This window comes from Gorilla gorilla, chromosome 17 (genome assembly GCF_029281585.2).
Source record: "Gorilla gorilla gorilla isolate KB3781 chromosome 17, NHGRI_mGorGor1-v2.1_pri, whole genome shotgun sequence".
Lineage (NCBI taxonomy): Eukaryota > Metazoa > Chordata > Mammalia > Primates > Hominidae > Gorilla > Gorilla gorilla.
In genome coordinates this window covers 46,711,635-46,728,403 of record NC_073241.2, presented here as the reverse complement: position 1 = coordinate 46,728,403, position 16,769 = coordinate 46,711,635, and the positions used below count along the sequence as shown (strand labels likewise).

General features: G+C 40.5%; 1 protein-coding gene and 1 non-coding gene across 25 annotated transcripts in view; both read right to left on the bottom strand.

Moving 5' to 3' along the window:
* The window catches only part of DLGAP1 (DLG associated protein 1), a 968,998-nt gene that overhangs the window by 64,436 nt on the left and 887,793 nt on the right, over positions 1 to 16,769 (bottom strand). For all 24 annotated transcript variants that reach the window (XM_019014108.4, XM_019014109.4, XM_055368502.2 and 21 more), the window contains one exon: positions 6,845 to 6,936. In XM_019014108.4, coding sequence (XP_018869653.1) covers positions 6,845 to 6,936 — 92 coding nt within the window. The remainder of the gene's footprint in view (positions 1 to 6,844; positions 6,937 to 16,769) is intronic.
* On the bottom strand, positions 12,398 to 12,501 carry LOC115931496 (small nucleolar RNA U13). Its single transcript, XR_004067978.1, has one exon. It is a non-coding gene; the product is annotated as a small nucleolar RNA U13 (small nucleolar RNA).

Genomic DNA, 16,769 nt, shown 5'->3' with positions numbered 1-16,769 from the left:
GTAAAATTAAATGAGCGCTGGCAGCAAGCTGCACATTTTTTTCTAAATGGGAAAAGGGTTAAGTTGATTATTTATCTAGTCGGATTAACATCTACCATATTTGTTACTACTTTCTATTTTTTTGCCTTTGCTCTTTCTTCTTATTTTTGTATTTCACATTTTTTCTGCTGTTAATAATTTTCCATTGAGCATTTATGTGACTGAATTTTCTTTTCTTTCTTAGCATACCAATTTTACTTCTCTTTTACCTCTTTTTAGTGGTTACCCTAGAGTTTGCATTATGTATTTACCACGAATCCAATCCACTTTCATATAACACTATGACACTTCACAGGTTTTGCAAGTACTTTGTAATAATTAAATATTTCCAACTCCTACCACTTATTCCTTGTATCATTGCTGCCATTCATTTCACTTATACATAAATAAATAAATGTACATGTATTTAAATACATTTTTGCTATCGCTATTTTGAACAAACTTATCTGTTAGATCAATTACGAATGAGAAAAATGAGCTGGGCACACTGGCCCACGCCTATAATTTCAGCACTTTGGGAGGCTGAGGTGGGCGGATCACCAGAGATTAGGAGATCGAGACCAGCCTGTTCAACATGGTGAAACACCGTCTCTACTAAAAAAAAAAAAAACCAAAAAAATTAGCAATTAGCCAGATGTGGCAGGTACCTGTAATCCTAACTACTCAGGAGGCTGAGGCAGGAGTATCACTTGAACCTGGGAGGTGGAGGTTGCAGTGAGCCAAGATCCTGCCACTATACTCCTTCCTGGGCGACAGAGCAAGACTCCATCTCCAAAAAAAAAAAAAAAAAAAAAAGAGAAAAATGAAAGTTTTTATTTTAGTTTCTGACCTATGTCATTTTCCTTCTCTCAGAAGAACTTCTTAACATTTCTTGAACGTCTGCTGGCAACAAATTCCCTCAATTTTTGTTTATCTGAAATAGTCTTTATTTTTCTTTCACTTTTATGGATAATTTCACAGGGTACAAAATTCTAGATGGGTGTTTTTGGTTTTTTATTCTCCTAATACTTTAAATATTTCACTCTGTTCTTGCATGGTTTCCGAGAAGTTGGATATACTTCTTTCAATTTTTTTCATTTTTGAGTGTTTTTATAGTGACTAAGCCTCGCTATGTTGCTGTATTAGTCCGTTTTAACGCTGCTGATAAAGACATACCTGATACTGGGCAATTTACAAAAGAAAGAGGTTTATAGGACTTACAGTTCCATGTGGCTGGGGAGGCCCCACAATCATGGCATAAGGTGAAAAGCACACATCACATGGTGGCAGACAGGAGAAGAGCATAACCGGGCACTGTGGCTCACGTCTGTAATCCCAGCACTTTGGGAGGCCGAGGCGGGAAGATCACAAGGTCAGGAGTTTGAGACCAGCCTGGCCAACATGGTGAAACCCTGTCCCTACTAAAAATACAAAAATTAGCAAGGCGTGGTGGTGGGCACATGTAATCCCAGCTACTCAGGAGACTGAGGCAGGAGAATTGCTTGAACCCAGGAGGCAGAGGTTGTAGTGAGCCGAAATCATGCCATTGCACTCCAGCCTGGGCAACAAGAGCAAAAACTCCGTCTCAAAAAAATAATAATAATAATAATTATATCTGTGTGGTCACAGTTACTCAAGTGGCTGTGGTGGAAGGATTGCTTAGGGCCAGGAGTTCAAGTCCATCCTGGGCAACTGATACAGTTTTGTGTGTCCCCAGTCAAATCTCATCTTGAATTGTAACTCCCCAATTCCCACCTGTTGTGGGAGGAACCTGGCAGGAGGTGACTGAATCATGGGGGTGGGTCTTTCCCATGCTGTTCTCATGATAACGAGTGGGTCTCATGAGATCTGATGGCTTTAAAAATAGGAATTTCCCTGCACAAGCCCTCTTCTCTCCCCCTTTTTTTTTTTTTTTTTTTTTTTTAGATGGAGTCTCACTCTGTCACCCAGGCTGGAGTGCAGTGGCGTGATCTCGGCTCACTGCAGCTTCCACCTCCTGGGTTCAAGTGATTCTCCTGCCTCAGCCTCCCAAGTAGCTGGGATTACAGGCACGCGCCACCAGGCCTGGTTAATTTTTTTTTTTTTTTTTTTTTTTTGAGACTAAGTCTCGCTCTGTCTCCAAAAGTGTTGGGATTACAGGAATGAGCCACTGTGCCTGGCCAGATATAACTCTTATCTTTTATCTTTTTTGTTTGTTTGTTCTGTTTGTTTATTTTTGAGACAGGGTCTCTCTCTGTTGCTGAGGCTGGAATGCAGTGGTGTGATCTCACCTCGCTATAACCTCCAGTTCCCAAGCTCGAGCAATCTTTCCACCTCAGCCTACTGAGTAACTGGGACCACAGGCATGCACCACAGCCAGATAACTTTTTGTATTTTTTGTAGAGATGGGATTTTGCCATGTTGCCCAGGTTGGTCTTGAACTCCTGGGCTGAAGTGATCCACCCACCTCAGCCTCCCAAAATTCTGGGATTACAGATATGAGCCACTGCACCTGGCCTAGTTCTTATCTTTGCTCCTCTATAGGTAAGATGTTCTTTCCCTCTCACTTTTTTCAAGATTTTTAAAGTCTTATTTTTCTGAAGTTTGAATATGATATGCTTAGGTGTCGTTTTTTGGTTTGTGTTTGTTTGTTCTGGCATTTATCTTGCTTGGTATTCTCTGAGCTTCCTGAATCTGAGGTGTCTGACATTAATTTGGGGGAATTCTGTTATTATTGCTTCTAATATTGCTTCTGTTCCTTTCTCCATCCTCTCCTTGTATTCCTCTCTCATGTAAAGTTACACCTGTTGTAGCTGTCTCACTGTTCTCAGATAATCTGTTATGGCTTTTCTTTGGGTTTTTTTTTTTTTTTTTTTTGAGACGGAATTTCGCTCTTGTTGCCCAGGCTGGAGTGCAGTGGCACGATCTCAGCTCACCACAACCTCCGCCTCCTGAGTTCAAGCAATTCTCCTACCTCATCCTCCCAAGTAGCTGGGATTACAGGCATGCACCACCACACCCGGCTGATTTTTTATTTTTAGTAGAGATGGGGTTTCTCCATGTTGGCCAGGCTGGTCTTGAACTCCTGAGCTCCGGTGATCCGCCCACCTTGGCCTCCCAAAGTGCTGGGATTACAGGCATGAGCCACCGTGCCCAGCTGATCTGGCTTTTTATCAGTCTTCTTTCTCTTTGCTTTTCAGTTTTGGAAGTTTCTATTGTTATATCCTCAAGCTTAGACATTAGTGTCCAGTTTACTAGTGAGCCCATCAAAGATATTCTTTGTTTCTATTAGAGTGTTTTTTATCTCCAGCATTTCTTTTTAAATCTCCCTTAGAACTCTTTTTCATTCTCCATCTCTCTACATGTTCTGCTTCTTTCATTAGAGCCCTTAGCATATTAATCACAATTAAAAAAAAATCTTGGCCTGGTAATTCCAACATTCCTGCCATATTTGACTCTGGTTCTGATGCTTGTTCCATCTCTTCAAACTGTGTTTTTTATCTTTTAGTATGCCTCGTAATTTTTTGAAAAGTGGGCATGATGTACTGGGTGAAAGGAACTGTGGTAAATTGGCATTTAGTAATGTACTGGTAAGGTGTGTGTGAGGGAAAAGTGCTCTACAGTTCTATGATTAGTCTCAGCCTTTTGGTGAGCCTGTGCTCCTGGACTGTGAACTTCATCAGTGTTTCTCAGTTGTTTTTATTTTTTTCTCTTACGCGGGATAAGATGCCTGAAGGGGGCTGAGGTTGGGTATGTCCCTTCCCCCATGTGGAAGGCTAGAGGAAACTAGAGCTGAGTGTTTTCCTTCCCCCAGGTAGGTTCTAGGCTCTGATAAAACCTCAGCCAGCAAAAGGTTCTGGTAAAATAGTTTCTGCTGCGTGCAGGCCTTGTGAATAAGAAGAGAAAGTGCTGGCATATTTCAAAGTAGTTATTTTTTCCTTCCCCTTTCTGGAAGCACAAGGAGATTTTTTTTCTCTGATATTCACTTTGAGGACCTGGTAGAGTTCCTGGAGGTAAAACTCACAAAAGTGTGAGCTCTCCCTATGACTGGGTTTCCTTGGAGCTTTTAACTCTCAGAGTTGTCAATACTGAGCCTCCAACAATTCTTCAGTTACTGCTTACGTTTTCTTACCCTGTGCTGGTTCCTGCAGAGATTTCTACTTGTGTTTCTACTCCAGTAAGTTATAAGTCTCTGTATCTGTCTGTTTTTCCAATTTTGGGAGAAGCAGTGTGCCCTGTGACCTCCCTTCCCTAAGAGATATACAAAGAGATGTTGATTTTTTAGTTTGTTGAGATTTTTACTTGCTAAGATGGAGTGGTGACTTCCGAGTTCCTTTTAGCTTATAGTGGAAACTGCTTGTAACCCCCTTTTTACATATAAGGAAACTAAGGCACAAAGATGGGTAGTAATTTGCTTATGGCCCCTCAGTTAGTAAGGGGCACAGCCAGGATTTGGTGTTCTGGCTCAAGAGTCTGTGCTGTCAACCACTACATCATTGAGAAAAGGCACCAAGCTGGGCTGGTGGGAGATGGAGGAATATATTTTCTTTTTCTTTTTAAGACAGAGTCTGCTCTGCCACCCAGGCTGGAGTGCAATGGTGTCATCTCGGCTCACTGCAATCTCTGCCTCCTGGGTTAAAGCGATTGTCCTGCCTCAGCCTCCCGAGTTCCTGGGATTACAGGAACCCAGCACCAAGCACAGCTAATTTTTGTAATTTTTTAATAGAGACGGGTTTCACTATGTTGGTCAGGCTGGTCTTGAACTCCTTACCTCAGGTGATCCACCCGCCTCGGCCTCCCAGACTGCTGGGATTACAGGCGTGAGCCATTGCCCATGTCCAGGAATATATTTTCTTTAATGTCTACTAAATGTATACTTTCAAAAATTTTTCTAAAACACTTAATAAAGAAACATATGCCTAGGACATTAAAGCAATGATTACCGGCCGAGCGCGGTGGCTCACGCCTGTAATCCCAGCCCTTTGGGAAGCCAAGGCGGGTGGATCACAAGGTCAAGATGATTGAAACCATCCTGGCCAACATGGTGAAACCCCGTCTCTCCTAAAAATACAAAAATTAGCTGGGCGTGATGGTGCGTGCCTGTAGTCCCAGCCACTCGGGAGGCTGAGTCAGGAGAATCGCTTGAACCCAGGAGGCGGAGGTTGCAGTGAGCCGAGATTGCACCACTGCACCCCAGCCTGGGCGACAGAGTGAGACTCCGTCTCAAAAAAAACACACACAAAAAACAAACAAAAAAAATGATTACTAAAACTTTTCAGAGTAGAAGAAAAAAGTCACTCCTAAACCTACCATTTGTACGTATTACATTTCAGTCCTTGTCCATCTGCATGAACACTATGCATGGATATTACATATTAAAGTTTTTCACCTAACTTTGTATCATGAGAATTTCCCCATGTTTCTCCACCTTTTTAAATAAATGATATTTAATAGCTGTATAATAGTTTACCTTGGTGAGGTGCTATAAATTACAAAAGCATGCTATTATTGGTTATTTGATAATTAGTGTTTTTCTTTTACAATGATAATGTTTCACAGTTGTTTACCTTTCATTGAGTAATTTAATTCAAGCCCCAAGTGTGTGATTTTTGGGTCAATTGGTACGGATAGATGTGTAACTATTGCTAACTTTTGTCATATTTGTTTCCAGAATGATCGTACCAGTTTTCTGGGCTTCCAGCATTGCATAATTATATTAGGTTGGTGCAAAAGTAATTGAGGTTTTTGCCATATTATACACACACACACACTATATATATATATTACATATACACACATAGAATTTATTAATAAATATATATTAACTATATGTATATGATATATATACACACCTCTTAAAAGTATAGTGTCAATCAATAGTGAGAGGTTCTAAAACAGGACCATTTCCATAAACTGATAAATTCCTCCTTTTCAGATTTTCAGTTTACATTACATGTAGCCTTGATTATAGGAGGCATTCCATAGATTTTATTGAATGGATGTATAATGGAAGGATGGATAGGTGACATTCAAATGATTCTTCCTAATTAACACACTGAAAGTTAGTAGCAAAGTTGAGATGATACACTGATTTATAATTTAGAGTAGTTTCTCTTACCATAACTCCAGTTTTACTTTATTCAGCCAACATTTGCTGTATATTTAGTATGTGCAAATCACAATGCTGGAAGCTGGGGGGTACTACTAGCAATAAAACATGGTTCTACCCACCAAGAAACTCCCAGTTTGAGAAATTCACATGCCTCTCTCCATCAGATTCTCATTTACAAAATGAAATTATTGACCCCAAATTCTGTAATTTTATGAAATCCTACATTTCCCATTTATAGATACTAAGGCTCTAAAGTAGGTAAAGAGTAATCTGAAGGACTGGTGATTCAGGATAATGACAGGGAATATCTTCTTTTTCATTCATTCATTCATCATTCATTGAGCACACACTAAACACCAGACACTATTAAGTGTTGGGAATAGAAATAGAAATAAGGTAAGTTCTCTTCTCATAAAAAGTTCACAGTCTCAAATGGGAAGGTTTCTTATTTTTTTTGTTTTCAGAGGTATAGTTTGGCAACCCAAGAGTACTGCACACAGCATTTATATGTATGTAATATGCTTACAGTACTATTCAAACAAAACTCAAATGGAGTGGTCTCTAGTATTAAAGTACAGGAGAGAATCAACTAATATTGATTCAACTTCACCCTTTAAATACTCCCAAAACTTAGAGGAAAATATCATTGAATTTTGTAGACTTATCACAGGGAAAAATGCTTTTACCTTACTTCACAACATCAAGACAAAAGAGGATGCGTGCATGTGGACTTACCACTTCTCTTCTTCTACTTGCACTCCCACGGACTGGAACTTACTGGGTGCTTTATTCTCCCCTGTTTTGTCAGGTTCTTCAGCATCATCCACCTGGAGAAATCATCAAATAAATAGAGTTGCTCCATTTCAGTCATCTTGCTTGAAAAACAAACATCACATTTTATCAGAAAAATCTCTAATATTACTGGCATGTTTTGTAATTTATAACCTCCTCGTTCAATATTTGTGTACACTACCTTCACTGCACGCTCTTTGACTCTGTTGCTGTTAGTAAAATGCAATTTTATCCACTCTCAAGGTAGCTGATAAATGTTTATGATTCCTCCACAGATTTGCAAGTCTGTACTTAGACTTAAGTATCTTACTGTAAATACTATATTAGAAGGGAATCTACATGGAAATGTGTTCTTGGAAGTTTTTTTTTTCTAATAGAGTTTCCTTCTGTCACCCGGGCTGGAGTGCTGTGGTGTGATCTCAGCTCATTACAACCTCCGCCTCCTGGGTTCAAGGGATTCTCCTGCCTCAGCCTCCCAAATAGCTGAGATTACAGGTGTGTGCCACCATGTCCGGCTAATTTTTGTATTTTTAGTGGAGACAGGTTTTTGCCAAGTTGGCCAGTCTGGTCTCAAACTCCTGATCTCAAGTGTTCTGCCCGCCTGGGCCTCCCAAAGTTTTGAGATTACAGGCGTGAGCCACCACGCCCGGCCTGGAAGTTTTGAATTTGAAGATAACAACATACAAAATAAAGAGGAAAATTTATATATTGTAATTATAATTGTTGACATTGGGAGATTTAGATATTAACCTTATTAAGATAAACTATAGAGCGTCTTCATTTTTCTCCCCTTAAATAAAGAATTGACTTTGAATATCACTGCATAGTTTCTAAATAGCTATGTGTATATTACAGCTATATAGAAAATATACCATATAGAATTAATAACCTATGCAACAGATTAGCCCCAACCCAAATTTGAAGAAAATTTTAGAATTATTAGGTTTATTCCTTTTTCCTACTATGTGTTTAAGAAATGTTGTCTCTAAATATAAAGACAATTCAATGTAAGTTATGTAAAATTAAAATACAGAAATATATAATGTAGAAAGAGAAAGTCTCCCAAGAATTATTGTCAATTATTTGATGTATATTTGTCTATCTTTATATATATGTCTAAATATATATATTTAAATTTTTGTTTGTTTGTTTGTTTTTGAGATGGAGTCTCACTTTGTTACCCAGGCTGGAGTGCAGTGGCACGATCTCGGCTCACCGCAAGCTCCGCCTCCCAGGTTCACACCATTCTCCTGCCTCAGCCTCCCAAGTGTCTGGGACTACAGGTGCCCACCACCACGCCTGGCTAATTTTTTATATTTTTAGTAGAGACGGGGTTTCACTGTGTTAGCCAGGATGGTCTCGATCTCCTGACCTTGTGATCCGCCCGCCTCGGCCTCCCAAAGTGCTGGGATTACAGGCATGAGCCACCACGCCTGGCCTAAATGATTATTTTATTTTATTTTATTTTATTTTATTTTTGAGACAGAGTCTCACTCTGTCCCCCAGGCTAGAGTGCAGTGGTGCAATCTCAGCTCCTGCAACCTCCACTTCCCGGGTTCAATCAATTCTCCTGCCTCAGCCTCCCGAGTAGCTGAGATTACAGATGCGTGCCACCATGCCCAGCTAATTTTTGTATTTTTAGTAGAGATGGGATTTCACCATGTTGGTCAGGCTGGTCTCGAACTCCTGACCTCGTGATTTGAGCGCCTCGGCCTCTCAAATTGCTGAGATTACAGGCGTGAGCCACCGCACCTGGCCAAAAATATTTATTGACTTCTTATGTTTCTATCTGTAAGTTGTCTGTTCATATCCTTCACTAGTCTCCTCCGTAATTAGGCTGTTTTTTATTTTCTTAATCATAGGATCTCTTTATATTTTATGAACCGAAACTCTTTCTCTGTTACATATACTGCAAATGTTTTCTCTCAGTTTATCATGTGTCTTTTAAACTTTGCCCTTCATTGGAGAGAATCTTAGGTAGTCACATCCAGCTTTTATGGTTTGGAAAGGCTTTTTCTCTGAGCATATTTTTAAAAGTCTTCTTGTATTTTCTTTTATGCTTTCATGTTATCTTTTTTTCATATATAATTCTTAAATCCACCATCCTGAAATGTTTCTGTCAAAGACGCATATCTAGAGATCTAATATTACCCTCCTGTACTACCTCCCTTGGGTTATGAATGGATCGGGCTCCATTTATTAACTAATTCGCCTTTTTTATTTGAGATGCCAGCTTTATCTGATACCAAACTTTACTCACATATATTTTCCCATACATTCTCATATAGGCATTCCCATATACAATCATGACACACACAGTGACATTTCTGTTAACAATAGAGCACATATACAATAGTGATCATAAGATTATAATGGAACTGTCCTGTGCAGAAGTACCATTCTGTATCTTTTGTATTGTATTTTTACTGTACCTTTTCTATGGTTAGATACACAAATACTTACCATTATGTTATAATGGCCTACAGTGTTCTGCATAGTCATATGCTGTACAGGTTTATAGCCTAGGAGCAATGGGCCGTATTACATAGCCTAAGTGGGTAGTATGCTCTACCTCCTAGGTTTGTGTAAGTACCTTCTATGATGTTCACACAATGACGAAATCACCTAATAACACATTTTCCCAGGTGTATCCCTGTCATTAAGTGACATAAATATAAAGAACTGTTTCTGGCCTATTGATCTGCTGGGCTTATTGACCTTCCCTCTCCTTTTTCCTAAATATAATTCTTTTTTTTTTTTGAGATGGAGTTTCACTCTGTTGCCCAGGTTAGAGTGCAGTGGTACGATCTCGGCTCAGTGCAACCTCCACCTCCCGGGTTCAAGTGATTCTCCTGCCTCAGCCTCCCAAGTAGCTGGCATTATAGGTGTGTGCCACCATGCCTGGCTAATTTTTGTATTTTTAGTAGAGACGGGGTTTCGCTACATTGGCCAGGCTGGTCTCGAACTCCCAACCTCAGCTGATCTGCCCGCCTCAGCCTCTCAAAGTGCTGGTTGCATGTCTGGCCTTTCCTAATATAATTTTATAATCAGTCTTGATATTTTCTATGGCAAGTCTCCTCCTGTAGTTCTTTTTTCAAAAAGTATAATTAGGCTAGGTGAGGTGGCTCATGCCTGTAATCCTAGCACTTTGGGAGGCCGAGGTGAGAGGATCGCTTGAGCCCAGGAGTTAAAGACCAGCCTGGGCAACATAGCAAGACCCTGTCTCTACAAAAAATAAGAAAAAAAATAGCTGGGCATAGTGGCATGCGCCTGTACTCCCAGCTACTCAGGAGGCTGAAGGAGGATTGCTTGAGCCTGAGAGGTGGAGGCTGCAGTGAGCCATGATCATGCCACTGCACTCCAGCCTGAGTGACAGAGCAAGACAGTGTCTCAAAAAAAAAAAAAAAAAAGGTAATTTGAAAACAGAACAAAACAAAACAAAAATCTCTAGGTTATTTTGGAGTGTTAACTTCTAAGTAAACTTCAACATCAAATTGTCAAGCTCGTCCTGTTAGCCTCCACCAAGTGATAAAAATCATATTGGAATTTTTATTGGAATTTCTTTAAATATTTGTATTAATTTTCAGGAAATTGTTGTCTTTTTACTATGTAGTATTCCTGTGTAGGAATATTAAATAATTTTCCATTTATTACAGTATTATATTTTATTTATTTATTTGCTGGACGAGATCTTGCTATGTTGCCCAGGCTACAGTACAGTGGCTATTCACAGAGTCGCCCCTGGCAGGTCACCATACTGATGCTGAACTTACTGTGGACACCCCATCACTATAGTGCACTACAGCCCAAGACTCCTGGGCTCATGTGATCCTCCTGCCTCAGCCCCCTGAGTAGTTGAGATACAGGTGTGCATGACCATGCATGGAGGTTATTTACTTATTTATTCATTTTCAGACGGAGTCTTGGGACTCTCACTCTGTCGCCCAGGCTGGAGTGCAGTGGCGTGATTTCGGCTCACTGCAACCTCCGCCTCCCGGGTTCAAGCTATTCTCCCTGCCTCAGTCTCCCGAGTAGCTGCGACTACAGGTGCGCTCAACCACGCCCGGCTCTTTTTCTTTTCTTTTCTTTTTTCTTTCTTTCTTTCTTTTTTTTTTTTTTTGACAGAGTCTTGCTCTGTCGCCAGGCTGGAGTGCAGTGGCGCAGTCTCGGCTCACTGCAACCTCCGCCTCGGGGGTTCAAGCGATTCTCCTGCCTCAGCCTCCCGAGACGCAGGGACTACAGGCGCGCACCACCACGCCCAACTAATTTTTGTATTTTTTAGTAGAGACTGGGTTTCATCATGTTGGCCAGGATGGTCTGGATCTCTTGACCTTGTGATCCGCCTGCCTCGGCCTCCCAAAGTGCTGGGATTACAGGCGTGAGCCAATGTTCCCGGCCGCCTGGAGGTCTTATATTTTATGTAAGGTAAATTTTTATATTGTTTTCAAATAGGAGTTACATATTATTTCTGAAGCTCAATTGTGTTGTTTTATAGTTTTTGTTACTATTGTGAATGGGTTATTTTTGTACCTTTATATTTTGTTTATTGATAATATATAGATAAGTTCTTGATTCCTCTGTATTTATATTATATTCTTTCACGTTGCTGAATTCTAATGGATTTTCAGTGGTTTCTTCTAGGTTTTTGTTTTTTTTTTTCTTTTGAGACGGAGTTTTGCTCTTGTTGCCCAGGCTGGAGTGCAATGGCGCGATCTCGGCTCACCGCAACCTACCCCTCCGGGATTCAAGCGATTCTCCCGCCTCAGCCTCCCGGTTTCCGCTAGCATTTTAAAGGTGGACTTGTATATTATCTACGAATAAAAGCAATTTTGCTTTGTTTTGAAATATTTACAGTTCATTTCTTGCTTTGTGTCTTGGCCAGTAAAGGCAAACAACACTGAATAAGCCTAAGAAAATATTCATCCTTACTTGACTTCTGACTCTGGAATATCTCTAGCATTTCGTCTTTAAGCAGAAGTTTAGTTTGGTTTCTTTTATTTATTTGTTTGTTTGTTTGTTTCTGAGACAGAGTCTCACTCTGTTGCCCAGGCTGGAGTGCAGTGGCGCAATCTAAGCTCACTAAGCAACCTCCACCCCCCAGGTTCAAGTTATTCTCCTGCCTTAGCCTCCCGAGTAGCTGGGACTACAGGCATGTGCCATCATGCCTGGCTAATTTTTGTATTTTTAGTAGAGACGGGATTTTGCCATGCTGGCTAGGCTGGTCTCAAACTCCTGATCTCAAGTGATCCACCCACTTCAGCCTCCCAAAGTACTGGGATTACAGGTGTGAGCCACTACACCCGGCCTTTAGTTTGGTTTCTTATAAATGCTTTTTATCATGTTGATACTTGGAATGGCTTCTGATTTTTACCAAATGCAATACTTTTTACTATCTATCTGATACCATATTTTTCCCCCCAAAGGCTAAAATAACTTTGGATTTCTGTGACATACACTACTTGGTAATAGTATATTATTTTAATTTCATTTTTCTCACTTCAGACAGGAAATATGCTGACATGATAATAAGATGTGAGGGAGGCACATCTTAAACTTTGGTGTGAAGACCCAATCATCATGCTGAGGAATCACAAAAAGATCAGTAAAGGTATATCATTTTTAAAAATATATATACACTTTGATTAATTCTCAAATTTGGTAAGAATTTTTACATGTATTTTTGTAAGCATGTTATTCTATAATTATTTTTCTTGTGTTCTTTCAAATTTAGGTATTAGAGTTATGCTTATTTGATTAAAATATATTAAGAATCTTGGCGCAGTGGTTCACACCTGTAATCCCAGCACTTTGGGAAGCCGAGACGGGCAGATCACCTGAGAGGTCAGGAGTTTGAGACCAGCCTAGCCAACATGGTGAAACCCCGTCTCTACTAAAAATACAAAAATTAGCCGCGCGTGGTAGCGCATGGATGTAGTCCCAGCTACTCGGGAGACTGAGGCAGGAGAATTGCTTGAACCCAGGAGATGGAAGTTACAGTGAGCCTAGATCACACCACCGCACTCCAGCCTGGGTGACAAGAGCAAAACTCCATCTCAAAAAAAAAAAAAAAGAATCTTGATCTTTTCTTGTAATATTACATGCTTTAAATAACACAGGAATTATTTGCTTCATGAATGTTGAGAAAACCTTTCCTGTTAAAATGATCCAAGTCCATAACATTTGTGAAAGGTTTTTTTTTCTTTACTTTTTTTGCACCATATTCTATGGTTATAAGATTTCTTCCTCCAGGTTTTTATTTTATTTATTTATTTATTTTTTAGAGAGAGGGTTTCTGTCATCCAAGCTGGAGTGCTGTGGCAAAATCATGGCTTACTGCCACTGTGACCTCCTGGTCTCAAGTGATCCTCCCGCCTCAGCCTCCCAAGTAGCTGGCACTCAGGTATGTGCCAGCACGCACGACTAATTTTTTCTACTTTTTGTAGAGACAAGGTCTCGTTACGTTGCTTAAGGTGGTCTTGAATTCCCTGGCTCAAGCCATCTACCCACCTTAGCTTCCCAAAGTGCTGGGATTACAGGCGTGAGCCACTGAGCCTGACCTCTTTCCCCAGATTTAATACTCCCTCTTGTATCGGTATTAGTAATATACATGAGTGTCTATATTATTTTGACTTTAAAATTTGCCAACATTAAGCTGTCACAAGAATCTTTTATAGTTTTTCAAAAGGTCATATACTATTCTCATTCCTGATATTGTTGATTTCTATTTTCCCTCTCTCAGTCAGACTTGTCTATTTATTTAGTATTTTCAAATAACCAATTTTGGTTTATCAATTCCACTTTACTTGTTATTGCCATTGCTCTGTTTTCTTTTCTAATGCATTTATCTATACTTTCATCATTAGTAATTCCTTCTTTTGAATCTGTTGTTCTTTTTCTAGCTTTGTAAATTGAGTGTTTACTTTATATTGTAATATTTCTTCCTTAATTATGAAAGAACATAGGGCTAGAAATTTTTCTTAGATCATAACTATGGCCACAGCCCATAGTGGTGATTTATAGGATTCCTGCTGTCATTTATTTCAAAATAATCTTGAATTCCTTCCGTAATCCAAATGTTATTTAGATGTTTTAATATTTTCAAATGGTTAGATTTTGTTATCTGTTTCGCGTTAATTTCTAACTTTAATGCATCATGGTTGGCAAACATGACTGTTTATTTCTTCTTTTTGGAATTCATTAAAATGATCTCCGTGAGGTTCATTAGTTTTGACTGGAGAGAGGTCCCTCCAAAAATCTCTTTCCAAATAAACACTGATGCTGACTTCGAGGACATCAGAATAAAGTCTTCAAGGCTTAAATGTTTTGAAACTATCTCCTTAGTGTTCCTTTACTATTTTAAGTCAATAAATTATGAATCCAAGATAATGTGCCTTTTTATTTTATTTATTTATTTTGAGACGGAGTCTGGCTCTGTCGCCTAGGCTGGAGTGCAGTGGCACAATCTTGGCTCACTGCAAGCTCCACCTCCCGGGTTCACGCCATTCTCCTGCCTCAGCCTCCCGAGTAGCTGGGACTACAGGTGCCCGCCACCACGCCCGGCTAATTTTTTGTATCTTTAGTAGAGATGGGGTTTCACCATGTTAGCCAGGATGGTTTCAATCTCCTGACCTCGTGATCCGCCCACCTAGCCCTCCCAAAGTGCTGGGATTACAGGCGTGAGCCACCATGCATGGGCCTTTTTACTTTTCAAAGCTTTCTTTCAAATAGTAACAATTCCTTTGGTTTGTACTTTACTTGGCAGAGACAAGTTTCATTATCTGCAGTTGGACTTATTTCTTCACATAAGCATAAAATATTAATATATATCTGTACACTTGGACAGGTATTAAAGGAAATAAATAAGTCTTAAGAGTATGATCTAAAATAACTAAATTTTCTTTTATTTTTAATTCAAAGAATAGAGAAAGCCATTGCATTTCACTTAATGTGAAGATTAAGCTGTTCTTTTAATCTGTTTTGCAAATTGAGTTAAATGATAATATATGGAAATCATAATGTACCATCGGAAGGTAGAGGGGTCAGGGCCTAAAGGTAGTACATGAAACTCAGCTGTAGTCAGAATTACTCTTGAGAGACTAAAAGACAATGTAACCAACTGTTGCCAGGGGTCACCTTTGGGGAGTACAGTAGGAATACGAGGTGGGAGTGGGAAAGAAGGGGAAATCTCATATTTTGCTCTATACACTCCTGTACTGTACGAACTCTTTATAATAATACTGTATACATGAATTACTCACTTTGTAATTATAAGAAAACAATTACTCACTTTGTAATTATAAGAAAACAAAAAAAATTTATCCTAAAGGTGCCTATGACTTTTAGTTTAGACATACAACTTTGCTCTAAATCCAGAGCAGCCAGTCCCCACAATGCCCCCATGACCCCCAGCACTAGGGCATCAAGAAAAACACCAGATAAAGTACTTGACTTGTTTTGGTGCCATATTATACAGAAATTTATATCTTTAAATATTCTAGAATCAGAGTGCCATGAGGTACTCCCATAAGAACATAGGAATCAAGACTGCACACAGATCATGTCCATTTTAGGCCTTTTAACACACATGCTGATTGAAGGAAACAGCACATTTATTTATTATATCAGCCAAAGAGCTTTGTTTTGGTGATTTGCTTACTGTCTAGCAGCCCCAAGCCCATCTTCTACATTTAGCTGCTCTTCGACACTGCGGCCAGGACTCCCAAACTACATTTCCTAGGCCTCCTTGTCGGCTGGTTTCCAGTTGTGTTCTAACAAAGGAAGGTGGAAGAAGAGAAGAAACTTCCTTCCTGTTTCCACCTTCTTCTGGCATCACTCTTGCATGTGAAGGTAGCTATGGCTCCACCCTCCAGCTCCTTTTTTTTTTTTTTTTTTTGAGACGGAGTCTTGCTCTGTCGCCCAGGATGGAGGATGGAGTGCAGTGGCGCGATCTCGGCTCACTGCAACCTCCGCCTCCCGGGTTCAATCAATTCTCTGTCTCAGCCTCCCGAGTACTTGATATTACAGGTGCCCACCACCATGCCCAACTAATTTTTTTGTATTTTTAGTAGAGACTGGGTTTCACCATCTTGGCCAGGCTGGTCTTGAACTCCTGACCTTGTGATCCGCCTGCCTTGACCTCCCAAAGTGCTGGGATTACAGGCATGAGTCAGCGCAGCCAGCTCCAGCTCCTTTTTTTTTTTTTTTTTTGAGATGGAGCTTCGCTCTTGTTGCCCAGGCTGGAGTGCAATGGCGCAATCTCGGCTCACTGCAACCTTCGCCTCCCAGGTTCAAGCGATTCTCCTGCCTCAGCCTCCCGAGTAGCTGGAATTACAGGCATGCACCACCATGCCCGGCTAATTTTTTGTATTTTTAGTAGAGACGGCGTTTCTCCATGTTGGTCAGGCTGATCTCGAACTCCCAACCTCAGGTGATCCGCCCACCTTGGCCTCCCAAAGTACTGGGATTACAGGCGTGAGCCACTACGCCCGGCCTTTTTTTTTTTTCTTGAGACGGCGTTTCACTCTTGTTGCCCAGGCTGGAGTGCAATGGCACAATCTCGGCTCACTGCAACCTCCGTCGCCCAGGTTCAAGTGATTCTTCTGCCTCAGCCTCCTAAGTAGGTGAGATTACAGACGTGCACCACCACACCCAGCTAATTTTTTTATTTAGTAGAGATGGGGTTTCACCATGTTGGTCAGGTTGGTCTCAAACTCCTCACCTCAGGTGATCCACCCACCTCGGCCTCCCAAAGTGCTGGGATTACAGGGGTGCGCCACCGTGCCTGGCCCTTCAGCTCCTTTCAACAGCCCATGCACCAGCTGCTCTGCACCATTCTGAAGTCCCAGCACCACCTGACCCTGCCACCTCA